The sequence below is a fragment of the Papaver somniferum genome, chromosome 1, assembly GCF_003573695.1.
Source record: "Papaver somniferum cultivar HN1 chromosome 1, ASM357369v1, whole genome shotgun sequence".
Taxonomy (NCBI): domain Eukaryota; kingdom Viridiplantae; phylum Streptophyta; class Magnoliopsida; order Ranunculales; family Papaveraceae; genus Papaver; species Papaver somniferum.
In genome coordinates, this window is record NC_039358.1 from 244,548,471 (window position 1) to 244,569,763 (window position 21,293).

The following is a 21,293-nucleotide window of genomic DNA, read 5'->3' on the forward strand; positions in this document are numbered from 1 at the left end:
CATCATCATCATGTATCTCTTCTTGTTCCATAATTTATTCGTCATCGCTTCCGGAAGCAGATACAACAGGGTGTAAGAAAGCTGACGAATCCGACGAATCATTGTCTGGGTCTCTTGGTTCGTCGATAGACAAGGGTACCTCATTCGGTTTTTTTCCTCGGAATGGACCGACATTTAAGTATTAGGTGTGTCGGGAAGGTTTGGGAGGAGGAGGAGTGGGCATGTGTTTCTTGTCTTTTTTTTTTACTACAATGGTAACATACACAAAAAAAGGAACAAATAAGTTGAGTATTTCATGCTATCAGAACAAGGGTCCTCACCCTATTCTTTAAAACAAAAACGACTCTCATAGAAAATATGACGACTCTAAAATAATATGACGATCCTATCAATATTTTGGACAGTGAGTATTTTTGTTTTGCAACTAGGGTCGTCATCTAAGGGTAACGACTCTAATCTAAACCAAAAGAGTTCAATGACGACTCGAATAAATCTATTGACGACACTTCCAATTTTTAAGAGAAAAAGACTGTTCTTAGCAGAATTAGGGTCGTCAATAGATTCTATTATAGCGGTAGCGACCCAAATCTAGGGAAAAAAATTGTAGTAGAAGAATTAGGGTCGTTAACAAAAACATCATATGCCTTAACGATTTTTCATAGAGTATGCATGCATATGAAGAATCGTTAGGGTTTAAGAAAATACAAAGTAACGACCCATTCACTGTAACTGAAAAAAATCGGTTCCAAAACTCAATTTGACAATCAAAACTCAAGGAAAAATCAAAACAAAAGTGGGTTTGAGCCACTTACTTTCTAATTGGCGCTATTTCTTCTTCTAATTCTTCCCGGCTTGATACTGCAACCTTGGTTTTGAAATTAATCTTCAATTTGGGTTTCTCTACCAATTTAGGGTTAGCAAACATTCCTTTGTACTCATTGGTTCGAACCACGTTTGTAGAAGAAGTTAATTGTCGGTTAAAGTTTTTCGAATCGACGATTACGACGATGAGTCGACGAAGAAAAAAAAAGGGTTGTCAATGGAGGAGATGGAGAGAGTTATCGGGTGGGAGAGGAGGGGAAGAGTTTTTGTTTTTGGTTTTAGAAAATGAATTGGGGACCTTGTGTTTAGGGTTAATAAATTTTTAAGCATAAAGGGTAAAATGATATTTTCATCACCTTTTGGAACCACCTAAATTTTTTGGTGTGGGTATAAATAGGTCAGGGCCCCTAAATGAAACGAGGCTAATTTTTAATATTTTTTGCGAAATAAAAATAAATACATTGACCATTCTAGTTCCTTCCCCACATTTGGTTTGGTTTGGTTTGGCATAGTCCAAGTCTAGAGCCAGCCGGCGGGCGGAATTTGGAACAACCAACTGAAGACCAAGACAAGTCCCCACACGGCAGGGACTTTCACCTTTGTTTCCTATCTTCTATTTGAGAAAATTATTAATTAATGAATTGATTGATTGAAAAATGGAATGAAAGTCAAACAAGAAATCTGAGACCCAAGAAAAGAAAGAAGATGAAATAGAGATATCAGAGAGATTCATTCAATTCATTCACTTACAAAATCATCATCATCATCATCTCTCTGAGTCTCTGTTTCTATTTCTTCTTCTTCTTCCTCCCCCATCTATTTATAATTGGATTGGATTTGGATACTAAAACCCACCACCAACATCAATAAAATCATCATCTAATCTTTTGAATTGTAAAATCCCTCTCCTTGTTTGTTTGAATTTGGGATCTCTCTTTTCTTCTGTTGGCAACAATGAATTCTTCAAACCCTGGCACAAGTTCTGGAGGAGGAGGTGGATCTGGGGGTGGAGATGCTGCTGCTCACCCTAAAAGGAATTCCAAAAGACCCAAATGTAATTTCTTTTCTTCTTCTACTTTATTCTTATTCTTGTAATAAATTTAGATTCTTTGAGATTTTTTTTAAAGAGGATATACAAAAATACACATGATGCCCTGGCACTTAATTCATACCATTCTTCATTGTTTTTTTTCTTCTTCTACCATGGTGCCCCAATTCAATTTAGACTTTTCTAAATTTCACAACACACCATATTCCTATGATGATTGCTTTCACTTTATTTCTTGTCAATTTGGGTATTTTTACTAGTAGTAGTTGAACATGGTCATCAATTCCTCCTGTAATTGTCTCTTTTTTGTTTTTGGCTTAATGTTGATTTATGTTACCATACTAAACTGATCATCTTCAACACAGATAAACCTCTAATGCCATGTATGTATGTGTTCATGGTGATAATGTTCAGATTAACTGTGGGATGTTTTTATTTATCTTTTCGTTCTTGAAAGAATATTGATCATCTTCTAATTCATGTTTTACTCTTCTTCTTTTCAGATTCAAAGTTTACTCAGCAAGAGCTACCTGCCTGCAAGCCGATTCTGACACCACAATGGGTAACTCTCTTAAACACCTACACCACAACATTCTTTTGCTAGATATTGATTAATGCTACTACGTTTGGTATTCATTCATTCCTCACAAGTATAGACTTTCTGATTTTTAGGATGATGTCTTCATAAATCTAACAGTACCTCATTTTTGACCCAGGTTATCTCAGCTTTCGTGCTTATCAGTGTTATCTTCATTCCCATCGGTGTTGCTTCTCTTCTAGCTTCACGGAATGTAAGTTTTCTTGAAAAATATGTTCATATGAACCTGAATAATGCCTCCTAACTTTTCCTCGAATATGTATTTCTGACATTGTCAATTACTTACCTCTTCTTGTCAGGTTGTGGAAATTGTTGATCGGTATGAGACTGAATGCATACCAGAGAATCAGAGAAATGATAAGCTCGGCTACATATATAACAAAAATGTCAGCAAAACCTGTACCAGACGAATTACAGTAAGCTCCATCCCTTTAGCAAAACCTATATAAACCCATGATGGGCAGCATTCCTGTTCTCTTTTTGGTAAGCTTTGATTTATGAAACTTCACTACTTTAAAATGTAGGTGCCAAAGCTTATGAAGCAACCTATATATGTCTATTATCAACTCGATAACTTTTACCAGAACCATCGCAGGTATGCTTTCATCAATGTTTTGCTATTTTACATACCTCTAATGCCAAGTCAAAGTACACATACATAAAACAAAATAATAGTTTCTTGTGATGAACTTGAAATTGAGTATTGCATTTAGAAGTTCAGAAAAATGGGTAGATGAATAATGCCCGTGTTTATTTTTACTATCTAGGTGTTATTTTGTGACGAGTTATTGCCTTTGTATAATTCAGGTATGTAAAGAGCCGTAGTGATGCACAGTTAAGAGATCCCTCAAAAGAGAATGAAACGAGTACTTGCGATCCAGAAGCTAGAATTGACGGTAGACCAATTGTACCTTGTGGCCTCATAGCATGGAGTATGTTCAATGATACATACAGTTTCTCCCGTTCTCGGGACAACAAGACATTGGCGTTGAACAAGAAGGATATTTCGTGGAAGAGTGACAGGGATAGCAAGTTTGGGGACAAAGTCTTTCCCAAAAACTTCCAGAGTGGAGTTATTCAAGGAGGAGCAGTTCTTAACGAAAGCATACCTGTAAGTGTTTCAACCCTCACACCTAATGTGGAAATTTCAAACTGAAGTAACTAAGAACTATTGATTCTGTACCAATTTGTGAACCCTAGAGAAAATATCTGATATTGGAAGAAAACTATTTCCTGCAACAGTTGAGCCAACAGGAGGATCTCATTGTATGGATGAGAACAGCAGCCTTACCAACTTTCAGGAAGTTATATGGGAGGATAGAGGAGGATCTTGTTGCAGGTGATACAATTGTGGTCACTTTAGAAAACAATTATAACACATACAAATTTGACGGGAAAAAGAAACTTGTTTTATCTACAACAAGTTGGATCGGGGGGAAGAACGACTTTCTTGGGATTGCATATCTCACCGTTGGAGGGCTTTGCTTATTTTTAGCCTTGGTTTTCACCATCATATATCTTGTCAAGCCAAGGTGAGTACTAAACAGTTAGTATATCTAGTTCATTTTTCCAATCCAACACTTTAAATCTGATATTGTGCACTGACAATGTCGTGTTTTTCTTTTTTACTGCAGGCAACTTGGAGACCCTTCATACTTGTCATGGAATAGAAATCCTTCAGGGCACTGAGAACATTCTCTAGTAATTCACCCAAGTAGATGGATCACAGCCTGGCTGGATTCTTCAAAATGATGAATGTGTATCTATTATGTGTATTTGGAGACATCACTGACTTTACATGTATACTCTGGTTTGTTTTTGATTTTTTTTTTTTTTTTAGAATTCTAGTAAGACTTTAAAATTTAACTTCTGGAGGGAGAAAGAGAGATAAATTACAAAATGCATGTATAATTTCAGAGAGAGGAGAGGATTTTAGAGATTTTAAGAGCCAAAATTTCACAAAATTTGCAGTTTTTGGATGTATAAGATTTTACAGATTTAAGACCTGTTCAGCGTCAAAAATGTCAGCGGATTCCTGTCAGCTTTATGACTTACAGTACTCTAAGTAAGATATTAGAAAGATATGTGCCCTCTGGATAAGATGGATCAATTGGATGGTCGCAAGCTGCTCCAGCCTGTCGTAAAACTGTAAGTTTTTTACCTGCCATTGCAGCTGCAGCCTGAGTAATTGTGTTAAAAAGAAACTTGTGAGTGATGGAATCTTGCCTGAAAACAACAAAGATGTCTACTTATAATAGTCTCATGAAGCTTAACCATTACTGATAGCTAGATTTTACTAACAATAAGCACTTGCCTGGATTGTCCGTAAGAAAGTTCCGCTCTGTGTCATGGCTCCTGAACATGAACAAGTCATGAGAAGACCACCTCTCTTTGTTATTTGGATGGCTAATGAGTTTAGATTTCTATACATCCCAGACGCGCTTTGCAAAGCCTGGAGACCAAGCAGTGTTTATATTAACCATTAATGATACAAAGGTTTCTCTCAAGCTGCAAACTTAGGAACGAAACTGATGCAAAAAACGGAGAAAAACTGAAGATATAGAACATGCAAGAAAATAGCGAATAGTTAAGGGAAGAAGCGGCCAACCTACATCCTATTTGATACACTTGAAATCCAAATTCATATCCTCCTACTGGACCGTTATAAGGATATGTTTGTCACTAAATCACTTCATGTTCACCTTGTTGAACTTCTGTACACCTACTGTACAGAACTAGTGTGTGTTTTGCTGATACTGAGGGTTAACCCCTAAACTCACTTGACTGAAAAAATTCTGGAAAAGTGGTGAGCGTTTAAAATCTTATTGTAGTCTGCACCCTAGCAGTACTAAAGCCGATGCAACAGATTATTGTTCTCACATAATATTAGGCATATTTCACACAAAAAGTGAAGATATCGCTTGCCTGTTAGTGCCACGACATAAATGTAATTACTTAAGTCATCCCATGGATGGTTGAGGTTGATTAGGAAACCTCTGCACATCCATAAAATTCAGTTTAACATGACGAAGAGAATGCATCAGCATGTAGTGTTTCTTTTGATTGTTGGCAACAGATAAATAGCAAACTTCATTAACATTCTTAGAAAGTTAAAATACCTTTTTGTTAGGTGCAAGTTTTGGGGGATCCAAGATGACCAAGTCCCATGATTCGTGCCTAGAAGCAGCCCCCTTCATAAACGCAGAAGCATCTTCTCTTATAAACGATATTCTTCCTGGATCTAGATTGTTAAGAAGAACATTTTCTTTTGCAAGCTCCAGAGCAGGCAACGAACTATCAACACCTGCAGAAATATAGTACGGAGATGATTCGTTAGTAGTTAAAAAATTGTACGGTTAACCGAAGTAAGATCTCCAAATATAACTAACTGTAATGCACAGACTACTGCCATCGCCCATACTTGTGATCTTTTAAAGTAATCAATAGGTACCCAAGGGCAAAGGCAGAAATCAAGGTAGAAAAATCAAAAAAAAAAAAAAAAACAGCCAAGTGTAAGCTTTCATATGAATTGACCAATTCTCTCATAACCTTTCACATCGTATCGGTTATAAAAATCTGGGAACTATACCCTTCTTATTAATCTATTTTCTTGCAATTACTTACCAAATATATAACATGATAAACCAGAAGTGCATTCAGAGTTTACCTATGATATTTGTTGCACCGCCAACTGCTGCATTTAGAGCAAACCCACCACTATAGCAGCAAATGTCAAGAACATTTTGACCCTCTGAAATTGATGATAAGAATTTACGGTTCTCGCGTTGGTCAGCATAGAATCCAGTTTTCTGGCCTTCCAATGAGATTGAGTATGAAATACCATTTTCCATGACCTGTTGGAACCCAGAAGTGTCATATGAGAGTAAGAACTTAAACGTTGAGAGTAACATAAGATAATAAGATTTGAATCATGTGAACAACTGAAATAGTCTGGGAGCATGGAACAGTGAACACGAAATCACGCTTGCTGAAATCATACAGATGGATGATATAATGACTAGACTGTAGGTAATGTTATAGGTAAGTTTGTTGAACGTGGTGGTTGAGGTCACTTTCAGGAAACAAGTGACCTATAAGCAACTTCAGTTATGGGTCTGGTTGGTTTTAACACAAGCCAGAAAACATAATCAGTCCATCTAGATCCAGAAGAAGCCTATTATTGGGGCGTCACATTACATTAGAGGGGCGCCACCTAATAGGACAAAAACCGGTCACCCATAAGTAATATCAAAAACCTCTTATCTAAAATAATTTTGTAACGGCTAAACAACCCTTATTTAGTTAATTTTAATTTAGTTTAATTAGATAAAAATTAAATTAATGAGTTTTGTTGTATACTTGGTGAATTCTGGGACAAAGTTTTTGTGGGAAGAAAACTGGCCGTAAAATAAACTTCTACGGTTGGAAATAATCCAAACCTGGATGTAAAATCACTTCTACGGTTGGAAATAATCCAAACCTGGACGTAAAATCACTTTTACGGTTGGAATTAAAAGAAAACTAGACATAAAATCAGATTCTACGGTTGGAATTAAAAAAAACCTGGACGTAAAATGAGCTTCTACGGTTGGAACTAATTCAAACCTGGACGTAAAACTACATGCAAATAAAATTCTATGGTTGGAATTAATCCAAACCTGGACGTAAAATCATTTCTACGGTTGGAAATAATTCAAACCTGGACATAAAATCATTTCTACGGTTGGAAATAATTCAAACCTGGACATAAAAGCACTTCTATGGTTGGAATTAAAAGAAAACTGGACGTAAAATCGGATTCTACGGTTGGAATTAAAAGAAACCTGGACGTAAAATGAGCTTCTACAGTTGGAACTAATCCAAACCTGGACGTAAAACTACATGCAAATAAAATTCTGCGGTTGGAATTAATCCAAACCTGGACGTAAAATCACTTCTACGGTTTTTAAGTTTTTATTTTAGTTAAAGGGTAATCCAGACATTTTGTATATGTGTTAGGATATCCCATAACCATTTTTTTTTTGACATTAAGAATCCAAGTGAAGCCCCTCTATTGGAGTGTGACGCCCCAATAATAGCCTTCATCTAGAAGCTTCAATGAATAGGTCACAGTGCTAGTTGTGCCAAAACGACAAAAAATGTTTTCTACCTTGACCGTTTGAGGAGCAGGAGATGCAATGGAGTTGCCTAGGTCTGTTAATTCCAGCCCTTCTTCTTTTAAGATGTCAGCAGATGGTCTCCATTTTATATGCTTAATTTCATTGATTCTACTAATATAAGATTCTATCTCTTGTCTGTACTTCTCTACCCAAGCAGCAGATGATGCTATTACAGCCAACTCTCCGAAAACGTCAACAATTAGGCCTGATAGTCTGCATTAAACATCAAACTGACCTTAGACATGCATTTAGGAAACAACGGCAGGATGAATGCACAGACATGATTTGCCTCAGCGAACCTAGTGTATTGGAACAATGCTATACAAATAATCCACAAGGAAAAACAGTAGTACCTATCTCCTTCGCTATTTACGAGACGGTAAGCATTTGTATGTGCAGAGGGAAGCCCCAAAGCTTTGCGTAAATCAATAGCTGCCCCGATTCTTGTTTCTAAAAGTCTACCCATATCCAATGCACTGGATGGATCTCTGAACCATATAGAAATATAAACCATCAAAACACACTAGTTTTCGAGTTTACAAGAAAATTGGGAAAATACTGAAACAGAAGTTACCTAGCTGCCTCTTCTTCTAATTGCATTAGTCGAACACAAAACATGGAGACAGAATTGTATAAACCCCACCCAATGGGTTTTTCGGTTCCATCTGCTACAAGCACGATATCACCAGTCTTTGGTGGTGGTCTGCCGATTATCCTATCGACGGCACCACTATACACCATGGGACTTCCATCACGGAAGAGCTGTGTCTTCCCTTTTTTTAAGACAACCTTGGCAATACCTATGGAAGAAAATGGAGCAATTCATTTAATAAAAACAACATTCAGTGTAGGTATGGGTGCATTGGTCAGCTCAGCTGTGTTGTGTTCCCTGAGGCCTTGAATCAAATACTTGACATACACATCCCAATAAGATATAGGAAGACTTTGAACTAGGAGTGTTCCAAGATTAAACAATGCTAGTAATAATTGATTATTCATTCATACGATGGATGAATGATAGGGTGGGTATACACACTCACGAAATTGTAAATGTAAAGAGAGATGTAGACCTGGTTTGTGGTTGGTAGCAATGTCTTGGAGGGTTGTGGTGTAAGCAGCAGCAGCAGTAGTAGGAGCAGAGTGATGATGAAGAGAAAACGTTCTTAATAAACCATTACGGCATGATGATAACATCATCATCTCTCATTAAGTAAAGGTGAAACAGGGATAAGCTGAGCTGAGACAACAAAGAGTACGCTGTCCAGAGAGGGAGGGAGGGAGAAAATCAGAGGGAGACACTGTTACTATCGTGGTGGGCTTATTGTGTGGTGGGCTTATATGTGGCCCTTTTAATATTTTGACACGTACTCAAATTAAAAATCTGTCCCTCTAAATTTCCGTAATTGCTTTACCTTTTTGAAAAAAAGTAGGAAGTTAAGAAAAAAAGTTAGATAATGAAACTGTTTTGGAGAAGAAAAAAATCTAGGTGTCACTTTTTAAAGATGGACCACATACTTGAATGATGTGGCCCGACCACATCGTAGCCGCACCGTTCTGTGAGTCTCTTTTTTTGTTTGGACTTTAGACCTTTTATAGAAAAAAATTGAGTCTGGGATGGAGATTTTGGATAAACAAATGTTGACTTGACCTTGACTTGACACATGACTTGACCTTGACTTGACATGGCATGCCATGCCAATAGGATATATAAGGTTGTCTTGGATATGATTAACACCATATAAGGTGTCTGGATACCAAAAGTAAGAAGCGAAATTTTTTTTATAAAAAGTTAACTTATTTGTCTTTGAAAAGACGAAGATACCCAAATATACCTCAATCTAAAACTTTTCCATCTATAAGTCTTTTCTCAGAAAGTAATTGTTTATGGACTGAGTCGAGACAATATAACGGATCGGTTCACACTTCGTGTGATCGTTTATGGATACTAGATCGAGACAATACGATAACAAGATAACTTGCGTGATTGACTATGGATACAAGATCGAGACGATACAACAACGAAGTATGATTTCTTGATAATAGGTTCGGACTTAACCAAACACTATAGGATTGCTATCACGTAATTAAGAATTAACTTTTGTGTATTTTACTTCTAATTATAATAAATCAATTATAATTGCGGAAATAGAAAGTAAAAGACATAGGAATATTTTGTTAACGAGGAAACCGCAAATGCAGAAAAACCACGGGACCTTGTCCAGAATTCAATACTCTCCGAATTAAGCCGCTATACAAAATCTAAACCAACTTTGTATAGTTGAGACCAAGCAACTAAACCTATATAGTTCACCTAGTTCCCTCAGTATCCATGCGCCTCCAACTTGAAATAAGTCACGCACTTGGAACAATTCCTTTTTTTCGTATTCCAAACAGTAAAGGAACAACAAATTTGTTCGGTAACAACTCTTTTCAAACAACATGATATGAGTTTGAAAATCGGCTCTTCCGTTTATCACAATAAACTCCTTTGTCGGGTTCTTAGATCAATCAATTTAACAACTACCAAAGTAATTGTTTAGACTATGCAATCAATACTATGAATCACAAAGAAATGTATTGATGCCGATCTACGCAACTAATCAATCCAATCTATCAAAAGATAAACCGATTATAGTTGGATCCCCAGCCGATCAAGTTTTGTGCACACCAAAGATTATGAAATCAAATAAAAAATCTTCTTTGTCTTCTAATCTTCTTAGATCTCCAATAAACACCTGCACACAAACAAAGTTCAAAAGATAGGCGTTATATTTCGTATTATAATTCCTTAATACTACGTCTAACTAGAGTATAATCATTCATAGCTTCGCAGTTATGTTTTCAATATAGAACGACTTGAAAGATACGTGAGGAATGAAACAGTTCAAGTCAAAATATTACTAACCTCAAGAGGAAGGATGATGTCGTTGATGTAGCTCTTTACTTCTTCACATTCTTCAAGTCTCCGAGTAATACTTGTAAGTCTCATATCCTAATAACTTTCTAGCTAACCTGTATGAAGTTGACTCTAGTGAATAATCAAGCGACTCTTTAAATGAGTTTTGGTTCACTAAAATATGACAACAAAACTTGACATACCAACGCTTGGTGGGTTCAACCGAGCAATGCTCAAACAACCTTTGAAATTATGTTTCTAAACTAATTTATGATTTTTTGCTTGTAGAAGTCGAAACATGACTTCTTAACTGGTATCCCAATATTCTGAGGCTAATATCCTAATGTATGGGTTGGCATTTTTATCCCACATGACTGACCTTGGTGGACTTCACAGAGAAGAGAAATTGTGTTGAAAACCTTCATTTTATAGTCACAATGTAAAATTTGATATAAGAACCATGCTTTGTGACTTACCAAGACAATCCGAGAAATTGGACAACTACGGTCAAGGTTTTATTTTTCTTAACTGGACTTCACTTGTATCTTCTTAATTGTGTCGAAACAAGATTGCAAGTCACTTATAACACGACGATTCAGGTAACGTCTGTCACTGCAGAACTTCTCGTAAATACTCTGCCAGAAATGGAAAATCAATAACTTTGCCGATTTACCCATCCGTTTTTCACTTTTTTTTAATGAGAGCACAAGATTTGTCAATCCCATAATAATTTCCTTTAAGGAGTGAGCACCATGATTTAAACTTCCATAAGGAATATAAATGCGCTTATAGTTTTTTATTTTTGAAACAATAATTCTTTTAAGAACATGAACAAGAATTATTACTATTAGTTTAATTTTATATATAATTTTTTTAAAATGTAATAAGTTATATAAAAATCAGAATTGGAAGAACGATAGCTCTCCCGTTGAGTAACCACATCGTCTCTAACTAATCCACAAGTATTAGAACACCGCTGCTATGGTAGGAAGGATCGACCAAAGAAAAATGAAACACTGCTGATTGCATAACGCGTTATAAATCATTTTTTTGTTGGGATGATATTCTTAGGCATATACATTGTTTTATTAGTTGCAGCGGAAAATTAGTTGATGCATAAACCAAATTATGGTTGCATAATGCGTTATGCATCATTTGTGGTGGTTTGCATAATTGTACCTAAAAGAATAAATATCTCCAATTTTTTTTTGTAAAAACTCTAAATTTGATATTGTTCTTTGTACTCATTTGTCATGATTTATAAAAGGGGATACCACTACTAGCGGGGGTGATACCAATTGAGCGATCTGACGATCAGGATTTGTTAATATTTGTTTGTCCTATATGAATTGGTATCCCCCAAGTAATACTGGTATCCCCCTTAATAAATAGCGCATTATGTAGCTTTTTTAAAAGATTTCCAACGAGATAAAATTATTCTAGTTTACTTGCCAATTACACCCTTGAAAAAATAGGATACATGAGTTATAATAATTGGACTAAAGGGAGGGGTTGTTATGTGCCTAGTGCTTACGTGTGTGCTATGTGTATTATTAGATAAATCACTTGTGCAGTTATCTTGTAGGTATGGAATTTGAAAGTTATGTAAGCAGTTTCTTCTAGGATATATATATTTGGGAGTTCTTCTCTGATTAAGGTGTGATGTAACAATAAATTTGGGTGTGATGTAACAATAAAAAGTTATGAATTAAATTATGAATGTTTGAGAGTTCTTCTCTAATTAAGAGTTTGATTACACTCGAAATAATCGTTAGGAGGTCCGGCGTCCTTTAAATGATGCCGGAGGTATTGATGTCCCTCTAATGAGACCATAATCAGTTCTTTGTCATAATCTTCTTCACTTTGTAGGGGAAATCAAGACAAATTATGCAAGTACATAACAATTGGTATCTAGAGCAGGTTTGTGTATTCTGCAAAGCATAAGGTTTTTCGTCTTCCGCTCCATCTCTAGAAGTTTGTTCCACTGAAGTGTTTTTTTACATGGAAATATCTGATCTTATGTTTAATGTTTAGGTCTTAGTTTTTGGTTAGGAAAATATTGTAATATTTTCGCTGGTTGCTTTTGTTAGATTCCTTATCAACAAGCCTAAATTTGCTCTGTTCAAGCAGGAAGAAAAAAAGATACTTCAAGTTTCAGATTTGGTCTACAACTTGATATATGTTGCTTGATTTTTTCCAAGTGTTTCAAAACATTAAAACACTATTTTAACACTATTTTTATTCAAATACTTCGGAGAATATTTTTGCTAGTATTCCTTTGATAAAAATTATCTAAAATTTAGGTTTGAGATAAATTTGCTAGTTTGTTAATTTCTTGTCAAAAAAAGTGATGAAAAATAGTGTATGTTCTAAAGATTTTATGCATTGGGTTCTTAATAGCTTGCTTAAAGGGAAATCAAAGAAGAATTTCATAACATGGCAGAATCAAAATTATTTGTCATTCGTACCAATGGTCTTCTTAGAAGTCCAGATCAATCTGCATTGTCCTCGTCGCAAAGGAAATATGGATATACTGAAGAGGGTGGAACCTTACATTACTCACGGGCCTAGTTAGTAAGTTTGCGAATGATTCACGAATCATTTACGAATTTTTTTCGTACCGCGAATTTTTCCGTTTTATTCACGTACGTTTGCAACTCCGAACCCAAGACGCGTAGTATGTGGCACTCCAGGATTATTCGCGAATCATTCACGAACTTTACGTATCCCGAATGATACGTCCGCTTAATTCGCCAAAAATTCTTTAGCTTTTATGTTTTCAAAGGCCCTATTGTTTTGGGCTTTACTGCCTCCCAAGCATACACGGCCCAATATTAGACGTTGTTGTAATTTTTATGAAACAAAAATGACAGAAGAGATTTGAAGGTGAAAGTGAGAGAGATCTAAACCACTATACCACGTCCTCTTTGATGACTAATGTTGTATATATTATTAATATCATCATATTAAGTTTATTTTTTCTTTAAATAACTCACATGTATGCATAAAAATTAGTCTATGACCTTATAAATATTAATTGTTTATTATATATAGATATCGAATTTTCAGATCCGAACTCAGATTTATAAATCGAATTATACACGTACGTATGCCGTTCCGAATTACTGACGAATCACGTCCGTTGATCGAATTTTGGACCGAATTTGGGTTTTACAAAACCATATAATACTCGTACGTTTGCCGTTCCGTACGTTTGCCGAATCCCGAATTGCTAACTAGGCTCACGGGTCATGTTAGGTTGCATTAGAAAAAAAAAAGAAAAAAGAAGAAAGGATTTTCTTCTTCGGGCCGTCGGGTCCGACAGTTATTCACCCCAGCTAACCATCAATGACACGATAAAGAGTCGAATCGGTGACTTCATTTTCTTTTCTTTTTAAAAACAAAAAATTGGACATATAGGGATGGTCATAAATCAGCAATCACGTCATCGAAACTAGCCACTGAGAAAAAAAAGGGTGGGAGAGAGAGAAATAATGCAAATCAAAAATGAAGTCAGTCCACGCACGCAGAGACTCTGAGAGAAACCAACTAACCCCATCCATCCGTCAAATAAGCCAAGCAGTGGCATGTTACTCGTGGATGTACTTGATCAGTGAATTGTCACACTCACGTGTGCAGCAGACTGCAAGTGGCAATTTTATAATCTAATCTAGTCTAGTCTAGTGTATCCGATCCGCACTCCACTCCACTCTGCTCTGTCTTGTTGTTGTTTAGACTCGAAGAAGAAGAAGACTTTGATCTTCTTCATCACGATAGAGTCATTGTTTATTGATATCCAAGGAGATAGAATCAATCATAGAGAGAGAAAAAAACAAAGTAAAGAAATATGGAGGCGGTATCATCTCTATTAGGGTCTGTATTTGGTGGTGGTGGTGGTAGTAGTGATTCAGCAGCAACTATAACATCCATATTCGTTTACCCAATCAAATCATGTAAAGGCATCTCTGTTCCTCAAGCACCCATCTCCTCGACTGGTATCTTTTCAATCAATCAATCAATTATCTGCAAATCTCATTTCTTGCTTTACCCTTTCTCCAATATGTAATCATTCACTTGCAACTAATTTGTCCGGTGTTCTCCAAATTTTTGCATGTATTATTTGATGCTAGCGCAATTGACCAGATGAGATGATTGTATTGGCCTCAAACCACAATTTCTTATTTCAATCTTTCTTTGTAGGATTCCGATGGGATAGGCAGTGGGTTGTTGTAAATGCTAAAGGAAGGGCATGTACCCAAAGGGTTGAACCAAAACTTGCACTTCTGGAGCCACATCTACCAGCCGATGCCTTCAATCAAGGATGGGAACCAACTCATTCTTCCTATCTAGGTACTAACTTTGATGTTTGTTTTAGTCCCTACTTTAATCTCAACTTCTGTAAATGTCTTCATCTCTTGCAGTATTAAGGGCCCCTGGGATGGAACAACTTGAGGTTTCTTTGACCAAAACTTGTCATGTAATTCATGATATCACTGTCTGGGAATGGAATGGTTCTGCCCTGGATGAAGGAGATCAAGTAGCCGAATGGTTGTCCAATTATCTTGGAAAACAATATCGTTTAGTTCGTTTCAATACAGGTATACATAAATTAATTTTCATTTGTCACTCTAATGTAATTAGTAAATATGACTTGACTCGTTCTAGCTAGAGCTACCTAACTTGCATTGATGTGCAGATGCTTTAAATATTAAGGGTGTCAACCATTTTATGAACATATCGTAGTGCTGCTTAATTGTTGCAGCATCACAAAATAGGGTCGTAGATCCCGAGTATGCTCGCAGCAACCAATACAGAACCATGTTTCATGATGAGTATCCATTCTTGTTGGCATCTCAGGTTAGACTAAGTCAGCAACAGTGAAACTGAATTTACCACTACCGAAACACTATACTGAACTAATACAACTTTTATACAGGGATCCCTGAATGCTTTGAATGAACTTCTCGAGGAGCCCGTGTCAATTAACCGTTTCAGACCCAAGTTTGTAGCCAAGTGTTTTACCACCTGTTATTTTTGTTAAGTAAACTTCTTGTCTTTATAATTTGCTTCCTGCTGATATTTTCCCAGCATTTTGGTTGATGGCTGTGACCCATTTGCGGAGGACTTGTGGACAGAAATCAAAATAAACAAGTCAGTTTTTCATGGTGTTAAGTTATGTGCACGGTGTAAGGTAATCTACTTGATTCCTATATTTCATTTTAATGTGAAAGCTAGTATTCTGTCCTGGCAGCTTTTTCGTCTCATTGCTGATAGCTTTTCTTTGCTGTTCTTGTTTGGATTCTGACAATGCATGTATAATAGTATATCCCCTGGCACAATTTCATCTTAGCGTGTTTTCATGTGGAGCTTCTTGTTGCAATCAGGTACCTACAGTAAATCAAGAGACTGGGATCTTTTCAGGCGCTGAACCAACTGAAACACTCATGAAGTTTCGGTCAGACAAAGTCTTGGGTCTAAACAAAAAGCAAGCAGGGAAGGTGAGAACGTATAAATATCTACCCGCTATTGGATGGAGTTACTGAAGCCAGTAGCTTACATGTTTCTTTGATGGATCTGTAGGTTTATTTCGGGCAGAACTTAGTCTGCAAGGACTCTCTAACTGAACAAAAAGGCAAGGTTATTCAAGTTGGAGACCCTGTTTATGTTTTCAAGAAGGTGTCCTCATCCGCGGAAGCCGCCGCTTAATATATATCAACAGTCTTTATTCTACTTGCAACTTCTGTAACGTTTTGAAGCAGAAATGGTTTGTTTTTCGAATAAAAAAAAAAACTAGAAATGTAAGAATTCAAAGTTAATGATTAAGGTTTTGCATTGACGCCCTTTCAAGTGTCATCCGACACATCTAGCATAAAAGGGAAGCCAAAATCAGCTAAAAGACTCTTAAATATCGCTGGCAACTACAGCAACCTAATTTAGGGTGAAACACAGTGAAGTAGAACAAAGCAGTAGAAGAAAAGCTTCACATCCAGGATTTCAAAGCTTTGCCCATCTTTCTTGTGAGATACTGAGCTGAGTTGACAGCACCAGCAGACAATAAACCAGCAAAAGCCTGTCTTGCACTTGAGACCATTACTTTGCGCCTCAGCACCTTTCGAAGACACTCTACAGTCTCTTCTCTTGAGCCGATTACAACTTCACGGATCACTCGACCTGGAAACAGATTACAATGTCAGAACCAAGCATCCTGTACAGCAGCACAATAGCTTGTAAAACACATGAGAGGTTGAATAAGGACAACCCCTGGTAACTGAAAATATCTCAACTCCTTGGACATAGGATTAAGATTATTTCCGTACCTGATTCACTGACTTTTACTTCATCTCCTAATCTCATCCCCATTCCGCTTCGGACTGATGAAGGTAGAGAAGAAACAAGAGAGCGGGTTGCAGGTAAAGCACAGTCCTTTTGCCAAACGAAACAAAAACTAGTTACTAATCATATGATTTTTGTAAATTTCCAAGAGCAAGCGTTTGTTCAAACCTGAGCTATTTGTACTTTAGGATCACTGGACGATGAGAATCTCAGCAAGTCTTTGGCAGCATATTCATCGATAAATGGCTTGTAACTCTTTTGAAATAAATCAAATTGCCCTTGAACAATTCTTTTCACCTGTGGCAGATAACGTAGATGACATTATAAGCATGGAATCGACAATTATCTACTAGACAAACACTGCCAGAACGAATACCTTGTTCTTGTCCTCTGCAAAAAACATCCGCAAATCACCCATATAGGAGAGGCTACAGATTTTAGCATAAAGATCTTCCTGCATCAGAACAGAGAGAATATATGACATTTTATTCAAGTAGTTGTTTTTCCAGACTGAATGAGAACCAAGATCAAACCTCACTAAATTCTGATGGCAAAAGAAGAAGTGCAGTAGAAGTCGCGGCTCTCAGATTATTCAAGTTCAGATTTTCAATGTCTATACTGTCTGCAAGTATATGAACCTGACAGGCAACAACATCTAAGACTCTTCCAAATGCCAAGCATCTTTAAGAAAAAGATGGTTACACATAAATAGACATACCGGTTTCTGCAATCTCCCACTTAAGTAGAAGCTTTCCCAGTTCAAAAGATCCTGTACCAAGTTATGCATTCGAATAACACCGTACTTGACCATCTGTGTCCAATTAATGAGGATAAAGATATTATAGGATTAACGCTGTAAACGTTGTTTACATGTTCATAAATAGAAACAAACTTTTCATGTCAATGAGCTGAAAGATTAGTACCCTGTCTTCCCAAGTGACATATGGGTTAAAGTGTACTCCAACTCCAATACTCTCAGCAACTCCCGTAATCTAACAAGGCCAATAAAACCGATCAAACAAAAAATTACATAAGCTTTGTGCAGGTTGGGATGACTAAAGAGCTTTGAACTGGATATTTAATTTGATGACACACAGAAAAAATGGGCAAAAAAAAATACCACTTTTGGTCCACCAAATTGCATCATCCATGAGGCATAGTGATTCCTATTCATTTTCAAATTCTGCAATACACAACCAGTTCCAATCACAATCCACAACATCGACCGTTTTGGCCCTTTGAATTTTGTAATACTGAAACAAAACTTACCTGATTATGCCACTGCAAGGGATCTGACACTCCTATCATGTAGTCTACCATTGAACCCTGAAAAGAAAAAAGAAAATTTTTAGATAAACGCCAAAGAAGTCGAACAGACAAAAAGGAAGGCAAGCACAAGAGAAGAAACCTTGTCATTGTTGTTAGGAAGGAGAGATGATCCATACGAGCAACAGAAGTCGACAGGAGGAAGAATATCTAGCAAACCTCCAAGCTCATTTTTCTTCTCCATTGATCAAATATAATCCAAAGCCTTTGCTTTGATCAAAATTCTACAAAGATGTTAACTTAGAAACATGAACGGAGGAATTTACTCGAACACGTTAAGTGCATGATAAGTTTTTCAAACAAGTAAATTGATTTCGAGAGGACAAGACTTACCAGAGTTGGGAGCTGTAGATTTTGGGTTTAAGACAACACAAATTTGAGTGACTTGGAATATATTCTCCGCGCCTACAGTTAGGTTAGATGAGTTGATTCGTCCGATCCAATTTTGTTTGGTCTAGTTTTGCCGCCGACTCTTCTTATATTTGAGGACGCCAAGGAAAGAGGTCTAGAAAATCAATGTAAAAAGAGCAATTCTTTTTATTTCTTAATCCCATTTAATATGATATGGTATGACAACAGAGAACTAAATGGTGGATTCTGTACAACATTATTAAGATATCAAGTTTACAACATTCTGCTTCTATGCCTTTTCTGAAGTAAGCCAAGTTACTGCAGCCTCTAGATCAGGAAGTACGGGTGCACCTGAATCCCTCCAGGTTTTAGCATCAGGGGTCTTAAATCTATCCAATAGCAGCCCATGCATCCCCAGACTCGTTGCTGGAATGTAGTCTTTCCTCATGCTGTCACCTATGTGTAGCACCTCCTCTGGGGGAATGTTTCCAGCTCTCTCAAGGGCAATCTCGTAGATTCTTGGGTTTGGCTTTTCCACACCTTCAAGTCCAGAGAACACACCAAAATCCCATTCCGTTCCCTGAGTACAGAAAAATCCCATGCTAAATGTTCTCAGTAAGTAGACAAGCACATACGTAAACAAACTGATTCTAGGACCAAGTAAAAACCAGAAGAGTTGTACATATACTGGATCAGACTAGTTACCTTGTTCAAACCCAGGGATGGAAGGATGACATCCTGGTAGCGGTATTCTGCATTGCTCACAATCCCAACAATGAGCCCCTGTTTCCTTGCCCATCTAAGAAATGGTTGGGAGTCTGGGAAGATGGTATAAGGTGCAGCCGAACCAAAAGTTGAGTATATGCGTCTGAACACCTTCTCAAATGTCTCTTCGTCATAGTCGTAACCAGCCTATTACACAAACCTGTTCCAAATCACAGTGGAAAGAGAAAAAACATATAGCTTAGTTGAAGATGGTTAAAGAAATTTATTCTTACCTTAACAAATGAGTCCCTCACACATGTCTTCCACCAGACAATGTTGGGCATCTTAGCTGCATGACCAAAACAAGGGTACTGCTTTGCCATGTCCGTGTATGCAATTTTAAATCCCTCGTGCATGCGTTTGTAGTCTGGGCAAGGCAACCCAGCAGATTTGGCAGCCATACAGTAGTAATCTCCAAGTTGTCCCTTGTAAGCTATAAGCGTACCAGTGACATCGACAGTGATACAACGTAACCTTGACAAGATAGACATTTTTGGTGGTTAAAGCTAATGCTAATTGTGGTTGCAAATGAGTCTAGGTAACAGACTTGTCGTCTATAGTTGCACCAACAATAACAAATGGTGCTTGTACAGCTTCAGTTTCAATTCATCAAAACCCTGGACATCAGCAGCATTAAGTAGATTTTATTAGAATCGTGCAGAGATGAAGCTGCAATAATCATAATCTCAACAAAGGAGTGATGGGTCCTTTTGTGAACCTCGTAGATAAGTTTACTGTTTGATGCACACCGGTGTTGGTCTTTCCAAGAGATGAAATTGACATACATGGTCTTAATCCAAGAAGAAGAATAAGTAACTATAAGTCCAAGAACAATGCCTAATCAGTCGAATCCTACTACATTTGTAAAGATGTGATAGATAGAATAGACAGGACATATATACATAAGACTTGGAAAACATCCTGTAGTTCTGAATCAATCAGCTGAAGATGACAAAAACCTAGGGCAAAGGTATTTCCAGTAGTCCCTCTGAAGATAAAAATCTTAGATTAGATTGATGTCTATCTATCTCAGCGTAAAAGAAAGAATCTATTGCAAATAAAAGCATCTTAGTCTTTTTCCTAAAAAGGCATCAATTAAAACCAGCACCAAGAGTACCCATCCATCCATCCAGTAAAAAACTGACAACCTCATAAACCCAGAAGCAAAATTGAAAGAGAGACACATTTCAAATAAATCTTACAGGAAAATGAGAACAAAAACAGTTTAATTACTGCTACTACTACTACAAGTAAATCAATCTAACAATAGAAATAGAAAAGATTGAAGATTTAGAAAGAAGATTACTTACACAGAAGCAGAAGAAGAAGCTGAAATGAATGAATCTAGTCTAGCGGATTAGAAATAGAGAGAGTGGCATCGCCTAGATTAGAATTACAAAGGATGGAACCAGTTGAAGTAGTAGCTCCATTTCTATTGTTCAAGTAAAAGAAGAAATTCTCTTTCTTTACTCCATGTAATAACTTGTTCCTGAGAAACAAATTCTTAAACTTTTCTCATTACACTTGAAAGTTGAGCCTACTTTATTACTTTCAATTTTATGTTAAATCAACACAGTGGGAGTTTCCTTAATCAGTCCCGAACGGTTTGGATCTTAAGGACGATGTTTACCTCAGACTCACTCTTCCATTAAAATACGAGTTCTCTTTGCCGGTGGGCAAAGAAACTGCCCCGCAGGGGAGTTGGTTGTTGTGCAAGACCAAAAACTATGGACGGGATTCCGCTTCCCTCCTGCTGCGGTATTTTTTTATTTATTTATTTATTTTTTTTATCATAAGCTACTATGTTTTCAGAAACCGATTAGGACACGACTCACCGACTTTGGGGTGACCATTCTCCAAAACATGATATTCCTCACCTAGTCACCATTGCATGGGCTGTTTGGATACAAACGTTTCTGGCTTCTGAAAATAAAAAAAATTGCAAGTTTGTTGGGCATATAATTTTAAAATGATTTTTAAAAGTAAAAAAGTTTA

At 36.9% G+C, this 21,293-nt stretch overlaps 5 protein-coding genes across 6 annotated transcripts; 2 read left to right on the forward strand and 3 right to left on the reverse strand.

The window, feature by feature from the left end:
• Window positions 1-1,453: 1,453 nt before the first annotated feature.
• On the forward strand, window positions 1,454-4,490 carry LOC113323018 (ALA-interacting subunit 3-like). Its single transcript, XM_026571253.1, has 8 exons — window positions 1,454-1,876; window positions 2,374-2,432; window positions 2,587-2,661; window positions 2,768-2,884; window positions 2,993-3,063; window positions 3,276-3,579; window positions 3,711-4,000; window positions 4,103-4,490. The coding sequence occupies exons 1-8, from the start codon at window positions 1,777-1,779 to the stop codon at window positions 4,155-4,157; spliced, it is 1,071 nt and encodes a 356-aa protein (XP_026427038.1). The 5' UTR covers window positions 1,454-1,776; the 3' UTR covers window positions 4,158-4,490.
• Window positions 4,482-8,924, reverse strand: LOC113323010 (ribosomal RNA large subunit methyltransferase I-like). Its single transcript, XM_026571241.1, has 8 exons — window positions 8,698-8,924; window positions 8,202-8,427; window positions 7,981-8,115; window positions 7,618-7,840; window positions 6,136-6,322; window positions 5,588-5,772; window positions 4,783-4,920; window positions 4,482-4,648 (listed from the first exon to the last, which is right to left on the reverse strand). Exons 1-8 carry the CDS (start codon window positions 8,825-8,827, stop codon window positions 4,520-4,522), a joined length of 1,353 nt encoding a protein of 450 aa, XP_026427026.1. The 5' UTR covers window positions 8,828-8,924; the 3' UTR covers window positions 4,482-4,519.
• A 5,287-nt stretch (window positions 8,925-14,211) lies between these two features.
• On the forward strand, window positions 14,212-16,363 carry LOC113323041 (mitochondrial amidoxime reducing component 2-like). The gene is made up of 8 exons (XM_026571281.1): window positions 14,212-14,518; window positions 14,724-14,873; window positions 14,945-15,121; window positions 15,286-15,380; window positions 15,460-15,524; window positions 15,612-15,714; window positions 15,908-16,021; window positions 16,104-16,363. The coding sequence occupies exons 1-8, from the start codon at window positions 14,371-14,373 to the stop codon at window positions 16,227-16,229; spliced, it is 978 nt and encodes a 325-aa protein (XP_026427066.1). The 5' UTR covers window positions 14,212-14,370; the 3' UTR covers window positions 16,230-16,363.
• LOC113323027 (phosphatidate cytidylyltransferase, mitochondrial-like) lies at window positions 16,272-18,640 on the reverse strand. Of its 2 annotated transcripts, XM_026571262.1 has the most exons (11): window positions 18,516-18,640; window positions 18,265-18,406; window positions 18,126-18,182; window positions 17,977-18,039; window positions 17,780-17,848; window positions 17,575-17,667; window positions 17,390-17,494; window positions 17,233-17,310; window positions 17,025-17,153; window positions 16,841-16,946; window positions 16,272-16,694 (listed from the first exon to the last, which is right to left on the reverse strand). In XM_026571262.1, exons 2-11 carry the CDS (start codon window positions 18,364-18,366, stop codon window positions 16,504-16,506), a joined length of 993 nt encoding a protein of 330 aa, XP_026427047.1. In that variant the 5' UTR covers window positions 18,367-18,406; window positions 18,516-18,640; the 3' UTR covers window positions 16,272-16,503. The 2 variants fall into 2 exon arrangements, with proteins under 2 accessions (XP_026427047.1, XP_026427055.1); XM_026571270.1 differs by lacking the exon at window positions 17,390-17,494.
• A 159-nt stretch (window positions 18,641-18,799) lies between these two features.
• On the reverse strand, window positions 18,800-20,867 carry LOC113323048 (haloacid dehalogenase-like hydrolase domain-containing protein 3). The gene is made up of 4 exons (XM_026571294.1): window positions 20,609-20,867; window positions 19,532-19,915; window positions 19,239-19,445; window positions 18,800-19,113 (listed from the first exon to the last, which is right to left on the reverse strand). Exons 2-4 carry the CDS (start codon window positions 19,787-19,789, stop codon window positions 18,823-18,825), a joined length of 756 nt encoding a protein of 251 aa, XP_026427079.1. The 5' UTR covers window positions 19,790-19,915; window positions 20,609-20,867; the 3' UTR covers window positions 18,800-18,822.
• Between the last annotated feature and the right edge of the window lie 426 nt (window positions 20,868-21,293).

What these genes read in the sequence shown, in the direction of transcription:
- LOC113323018 (XM_026571253.1), top strand. Translation starts at nt 1,777, where the DNA reads ATGAATTCTTCAAACCCTGGCACAAGTTCTGGAGGAGGAGGTGGATCT. An exon ending in CGATTCTGACACCACAATGG is followed by an intron (nt 2,433 to 2,586) that starts GTAACTCTCTTA and finishes TTTTTGACCCAG; the next exon opens with GTTATCTCAGCTTTCGTGCT. An exon ending in CTCTTCTAGCTTCACGGAAT is followed by an intron (nt 2,662 to 2,767) that starts GTAAGTTTTCTT and finishes TCTTCTTGTCAG; the next exon opens with GTTGTGGAAATTGTTGATCG.
- LOC113323027 (XM_026571262.1), bottom strand. Translation starts at nt 18,366, where the DNA reads ATGGAGAAGAAAAATGAGCTTGGAGGTTTGCTAGATATTCTTCCTCCT. An exon ending in CCTTGCAGTGGCATAATCAG is followed by an intron (nt 18,040 to 18,125) that starts GTAAGTTTTGTT and finishes TGTGTATTGCAG; the next exon opens with AATTTGAAAATGAATAGGAA. An exon ending in CTAAAGTACAAATAGCTCAG is followed by an intron (nt 16,947 to 17,024) that starts GTTTGAACAAAC and finishes GTTTGGCAAAAG; the next exon opens with GACTGTGCTTTACCTGCAAC.
- LOC113323041 (XM_026571281.1), top strand. Translation starts at nt 14,371, where the DNA reads ATGGAGGCGGTATCATCTCTATTAGGGTCTGTATTTGGTGGTGGTGGT. An exon ending in CATTCTTGTTGGCATCTCAG is followed by an intron (nt 15,381 to 15,459) that starts GTTAGACTAAGT and finishes ACTTTTATACAG; the next exon opens with GGATCCCTGAATGCTTTGAA. An exon ending in AGTTATGTGCACGGTGTAAG is followed by an intron (nt 15,715 to 15,907) that starts GTAATCTACTTG and finishes TGTTGCAATCAG; the next exon opens with GTACCTACAGTAAATCAAGA.
- LOC113323048 (XM_026571294.1), bottom strand. Translation starts at nt 19,789, where the DNA reads ATGTCTATCTTGTCAAGGTTACGTTGTATCACTGTCGATGTCACTGGT. An exon ending in TGAGGGACTCATTTGTTAAG is followed by an intron (nt 19,446 to 19,531) that starts GTAAGAATAAAT and finishes TTTGTGTAATAG; the next exon opens with GCTGGTTACGACTATGACGA. An exon ending in CATCCCTGGGTTTGAACAAG is followed by an intron (nt 19,114 to 19,238) that starts GTAACTAGTCTG and finishes TTCTGTACTCAG; the next exon opens with GGAACGGAATGGGATTTTGG.
- LOC113323010 (XM_026571241.1), bottom strand. Translation starts at nt 8,827, where the DNA reads ATGATGATGTTATCATCATGCCGTAATGGTTTATTAAGAACGTTTTCT. An exon ending in CGGTGCAACAAATATCATAG is followed by an intron (nt 5,773 to 6,135) that starts GTAAACTCTGAA and finishes ATATTTCTGCAG; the next exon opens with GTGTTGATAGTTCGTTGCCT. An exon ending in CTTTCTTACGGACAATCCAG is followed by an intron (nt 4,649 to 4,782) that starts GCAAGTGCTTAT and finishes ACAATTACTCAG; the next exon opens with GCTGCAGCTGCAATGGCAGG.